The sequence below is a fragment of the Protopterus annectens genome, chromosome 7.part0 (assembly GCF_019279795.1).
Source record: "Protopterus annectens isolate FY-2018-M chromosome 7.part0, PAN1.0, whole genome shotgun sequence".
In the NCBI taxonomy this organism is placed as follows: Eukaryota; Metazoa; Chordata; order Ceratodontiformes; family Protopteridae; genus Protopterus; species Protopterus annectens.
The window spans coordinates 1,700,661,513-1,700,667,512 of NC_056739.1; the positions used below are offsets into that span (position 1 = coordinate 1,700,661,513).

Genomic DNA, 6,000 nt, shown 5'->3' on the forward strand with positions numbered 1-6,000 from the left:
ACCAAAACATAAATAAATGTGCTGGGACATTGGACCCCCCCCCCCCTCCTTCACATGCACTGAACTAAAGAGTTGCTTACATTTGTACCACAGTATGTTCTTCAGGTACTGTATTTAAAGAACAATATTCTATGACAGAAAGTGAAAAAAAATATCAATATCAAGGGAAGGATTTCTATCAAACATTTCAACATGCATGTGCCTTACTGTTCTCTGTACAACAAGGCCCCACCAAGCTGAACAGAACCACTCCAAACTACAGACTTCTGCAATTAACACATACAAATTGTGCAGTTTTGATGGTAATGAACCTGCTTTATCATTTAGGAATCTAAAACACTGAATTGTATCTTTATGATGAGGGAACTGTGACACAACACTCATATCAATTAGAATGCCATGACTCTTATTTAAGAACAAACCAGAAAATATATGTATCTTGACTTTATGCTTGCAAGAAATCAAACAGATATGCACATACCTGTACATGCAAGCAGAAATACTTTATTTTATTACAATGAAAAGTGTAAATTAGGACACAAAAAAGCTAGCAAGAAATCAGATATACAGATACTTATATGCATGTGCAAGCAGAAATACTTTACTTTTTCTTTAAAATGAAAAGTGCAAATCACAAAAAAAGCTTACTAGGAATGACTTATCTGTATAAACTAAAAAAAAGTGTGACTTTCCAGAGAGATGCCATGAGTACTGTGAGCAGAATGTCATCTATCTATCATCTATCTATTGTCATTCATATATTTTTGCTTCTATCTGACCTGTGCACCATTCATATCAATGTTAATATATTTATTGATCTTATTAGCATCAACATCTGACTCTAAATGTGAAGTTTACATTATTTTCTTGGAAACATTAAGTAAATCAACAGCCAGAATGTTTTCAATCTTACTAAGGGGAACTGTTTGGCTGCCGTGAGACAAAAAATAACAAGACACTTTCCAAATCATTAATTATTTTTGAACCTTAAGACCTTGAACAGTACATTTGTCTTTGCTGGCTGAGTGACCACTTTAGATAGTTTTGTTTATAGCTGAATTAGTATACACAATTTGATGTTACTTATGTCATTTTTTGTTGACTTGGTAAGTACAATGATCCTTGCAAAACATTTTCAGACACAACTTGGGCCACAGGTGTAATGATTTACATAGCAAGTTAAAGCAGCCAATCAATCTAAGCAACATATCATTGGAAGGAAACAAAACTGTGGCTGCAGAGCCCGCACAAAGACACTGGGATAATTCTGTGAAATAGCATCACTTTATGCCAGATTTGTAATAATGTCTAATACCATGGGTTATGACAGTTCTGTTAAACTCTTCAACTTTAATGTGTAGTCAGTTCTGTTTTTTTTTTCCACCCTCTACTAGATAAATTCCTCTAATAAAAAAACACATTTATTTTAAGCAGCCTACAACAGAGTGTTATCGTGTGATTCAGGAACAATTGACTGATTTATTTTCCTCACAAAATACATGTTGAAAAATCTATATTGTTACGGCTTGACCTGATAGTCAGTTAACTGTACATTTGCAGTATTTCTTCTAGAGAAGCAACAGAAGAGAACTGGAGAATGTAATGTAGGCATTACACCTTTTCAGACTTCCTAAGTGGAACTTTCTTACTGAAACATGGGATGAGCTTTCATAGGATAAACCACACTCTGATCAAATAAAATTAATAACACTGTAAAGAAGCTCTGTTGCAGAATGTAGGCTTTTCAGTTGCATTATATGAAGGAGTTTAAGATGTAGTACCACAGCTTTCCCAATATGCAGAAGAAACTTGGAACAAAATTCTTCTCAAAATATCAGGTCTTTTGCCATGTTTTATGCACTTCCCCTCAAGACACAACTGTCAGAATTAGGGTTGTCTTACAAAAAGTGAAACAGGTGGCAACCCTAAAATCGGAGAGCACTACTTAAAATGCATTTGCTTTTTGGTGCCATTTTAGATCAAAAGGTGCAAAAAATATATGTATTTTTTAGAAGCCTAACACTGCATTGCAGGCTCTTAGTTGCAAATGTAAGGCAAGTGAGTACTGACCTAGAAGTAGGACTAAAAGTGCTTAAAACAAGAGTTCATTAAAATAATGATACGGTGGACATACCTGGTCATCTCAGTGGTGTTAGAGGTGATGGACATTTCCAAAAAGGCTTCCTCCAAAGGGGGAGAAGACTGCTGTGTTGTCACTGGAGCACTGCCGGCTGACATGAGCAGCCAAGCGAGCAGAGGCATGAGAAAGAAGATCATTAGTTTTGCCAGTACAACGTCCAGTAAAAACCTGCAGATACAGTACCTTCTTGTCTTGCTCCACACAGTGTTTTGGTATGATCCAGGCAGGTGGAGGGAGGGGGATTCTTCAAGAGTCAGACTTTACAGGCGTTTTGGACTTGTTTTATTGGGAATGTCCCACAAATGCAGAGGTGGGTGTACTCTGGCAGCCTGAGAACCCTGCTTTATCTCCTGACACACCAGCCTGGCCTTGGAATATTTTACATGTTTTTCACACTGAGAAAGAAGAGAGAAATCTTTGTTACTTGTCAGTGTGTGCCTTCAGGGAGCATGGCATTGTCTCCATTATAGTTGATAAAGCTACTTTAGCTGCAGGTGTGCTGGCTATGTTAGAAATGTAAATATTGTTTTGCAGTTTTCTTTGACTGGGGGAGGTGGGCTTTGGGATTAATACAATCTGTGGTTCTACACTGCTTTCATCAAAGAATAAGGGAAGAAGTTTAAACATAAACTACATGTGATAAAGCTAAATAAAGACCACAGTTTATGAGTGAGTAGGGCAGAAATCACTGCAACGTGAGATATACCTACCCCACATCTCTTTCTCTCCCACCATAACACAGGTAGAGTTTACCTGAAGTTAGTGTGGTTCACCAACTTTGGTTGGCAATTAGGAAAGGAAAAAGTCAGAATTAAAACTATATCCCCTGTCCCTATAAACATACATAAATCTGAACAAGCACACAAACAGAATTGCCACAGTTATTTTCTGTTAAGAGTTTTGATTAGCAAACAGGAAACCAGCTGTTCTTTGGTGCACACATTCACCAGATACCACCAGGGTGGAGGTCACAAGTGCAGAACACCAGGTACAAAGGCTGCTGTAATCCAGATGGCATTCTTATATTCTGAATAGTGTTAGGCAATCCAGCAGTTCAAAAACAAAAATATTTTTTTTTAAATCCGTGCTCTCATCTTCACTCCTGTTCCTTTTTCTTCTTCTCTTCAGTCTTCAAAAACTCAACATAACACATATTATGAAGTATCTTGACTCACAGAGCTATTAGCTTATACAAAATATATTGCATGGTTACATGTGTACAGTCAGCAGGTAAAGTCAAAGATATTTATGAATGTGAGTGACAGACAATTTTAATGTTTGCATTATCAGTTAAAGTATGAATTACAAAGACAGTAAGTACAACATTAAGGACGTTACTAACACTTTTGGGATGAACTACACCAATGTGCTTTACTAACAAAGCCAGCAAGTATTCAGATACCAAAGAATAGCCACACATAATCATCACCCACTTCAACTTGTAGGAAAATAGTATGCACAGACAACTGTCTGTGCTACACTATTTTAGACATTAAGTTTGGACTATGCTACAATGTATTAGCTTTTTAACTCTAGGAGTTAGATAGACTGAATTAAATCCAGACCTGTGCTACACTGTGTTAACTATTAAGTCTGGGAATGTGCAACATCATGTTAGCCATTAAGACAGGGACTGTAGTACAGTGCATTAAATCCAAGACTGTGCTACACTGTGTTATCCATTAAGTCTGACACTGTGCTATGGTGCATTTTTTATCTGTTTGTTAACCAGCTAATTCCTGTCTGCTTAAGACACTTAAGCAGACAATGCTTAAGCAATAATATAAGTACTGTCTGCTTAGGTGACTTGCTCAGAGACATACAGCAGGCAAGTCATGATGGAAAGAATCAAACCTTGTGCCCTCCTTAACTAGAGGAAACAGCTTGATTACAGCTTACAGCCTTAATCCTTTGCACTGCGTTCAGGCGCCTAGGCAGCGAGACATTTCCCTGTGGTACATTTCACTGGAGACACATGGCTGAAGTGACATTCAGCTGCAGAGAAATACGTCTGTTTGCAAATTCCCTGTGGGCAAAGAGAAGCCCACACTGCTATGCTCACAGCTTTAATAACCAAATGCATGGAGGCAGAAGAAGTAATTTGTGTTGTGCTCAGTGTACAGTACATACTTATGTAACTACAACATGTAGAAGTGTGCTACAGCATGGAGGAAATCCTGCAGGCTACTGTAGGCACGTTTATGCTCCAGTATTTGTGTAAGGTAATGTTCCCTAGACACTCTGAAGGGGGTAGTGGTCCACACACACCAATTATAAAGGCACTGTCCATTGTGCACTGTATTTTTACTGACATGCCCTCTGGCCAGCCTGCTGCTGATGCCTGCCATATTGCTTGCTGTCTCAAGTTTCCTTGGGGACCATGGACATTGTTTTCCCCCTGTGCATGTGGTTATTGAAGTTGTGGGCACAGCAACACTTCTATAGTTCTAAAAACAGTGTGTCTTCAGAGCAAATATATTTTGTCACTTCTACAGTTAACTTATTAGCAATAAAAGGTAAACATCCCACACCTAACATTATAAAACAGCAAAACATATTCACATATACATGGTGACATGTTAACTTCTGGAGCAAACATCATATTCCAAAACAGTTTGCTAAGTATCACTGAAGGGCAGGAAGAATGCTACAATGCTAGCAATAGGTCTGTCAAGAGGTATGCATGTTGCACATATATGTATCTTAATCAGTTCTCTAACCAGAAGATGACAGATATTTACTAAGTGCTCAGAGAGCTACTGCAGTTTGTGAGTCAAATATGTGCATGATGACTTAAAAAATACGTCTTGGCAAACATCCTATAGGACACACCCATTACCCTTTCATGGGACCTTTCCATGCCTTATGAGGATCACAGCTGGTATGTCCCAGGCTGTCTCCTCTCACATACTCAAAATATTCCTCAACATATTGTTTAACCAGGCAGCTAGCCGTATTAGATTTCTAGTAAAACCTCTTAATATCATGCTGTATTACATTCATGCCATAGCAGAATTTTTTATTGTCTCTGGTGCTTATCTCTATAAAGGCACCAGCAGGTAATGAAGCTGACACCAAGCATATTGACCAGATGGATGAGACTCACTTAAGTGGCAGATTGTCTTGCTGCACATATGGCGTAATAAGTAATACCTGTGCATAATGTTTTGCAAATATAAACAAAGTGCACATATGGGAACATGCAGCCATTTCAGATGCTTATGAATGCATACATCTCATATGTCCAGTCAAAACAGATTTGTCATGAAGTACTTGTTCTCACTGTATCCTACTTCCAGTGCCTGGTTATATCCGGGACAGAAATATATACACGGAGGAAACATTTAAGGTGTTGATCATGTGCACAGTACTCAGCAACCTAGCAACAAGCAAACATAGTAAACGGGGTCCGATACTAAATGAACACCAAAAGGAAAAGCCTCAGAATAACACTGAGGCTGAACCCACTGTAGGTTATCATATGTCACATATATAACAATATACGAGTAAGTATTTAAATGGGCATTAACATTAAAAGGATTAGTATCTCATGTGACTTATTCCATTAGTTTTGTAACTTCAGAGCAGGCTGATGGTACATCACGTCTTATGCCTCTTCTCTCATCTAGCTTTACTGCTATATACATGCATGTGTGCAAATGTGTGTGTCTATATATTTCAGGGAAGTTTCAGTTGCCTGCTGCATCTCAGAAACAAGGTATTTTAGACAGCAGACAATCCTCATTTTAGCACAAAAATTAGCAGTTTTATTATACAAACAAAAATAAAGCTTACTTTGCCAAGGAAAAATAAAAACTTTAGCAAATGATAAAAATAAAGCAAACAGTATACTTGCCATG

At 37.9% G+C, this 6,000-nt stretch overlaps 1 protein-coding gene across 1 annotated transcript in view; it reads right to left on the bottom strand.

Annotated features, from left to right (window-relative positions):
• LOC122805873 (bone morphogenetic protein 6-like) overlaps positions 1 to 2,499 on the bottom strand; it is a 249,173-nt gene extending 246,674 nt beyond the window's left edge. The window contains exon 1 of the mRNA XM_044076121.1: positions 2,135 to 2,499. Within this exon, the coding sequence (XP_043932056.1) occupies positions 2,135 to 2,277 (143 nt within the window). The 5' untranslated portion in view covers positions 2,278 to 2,499. The remainder of the gene's footprint in view (positions 1 to 2,134) is intronic.
• Between the last annotated feature and the right edge of the window lie 3,501 nt (positions 2,500 to 6,000).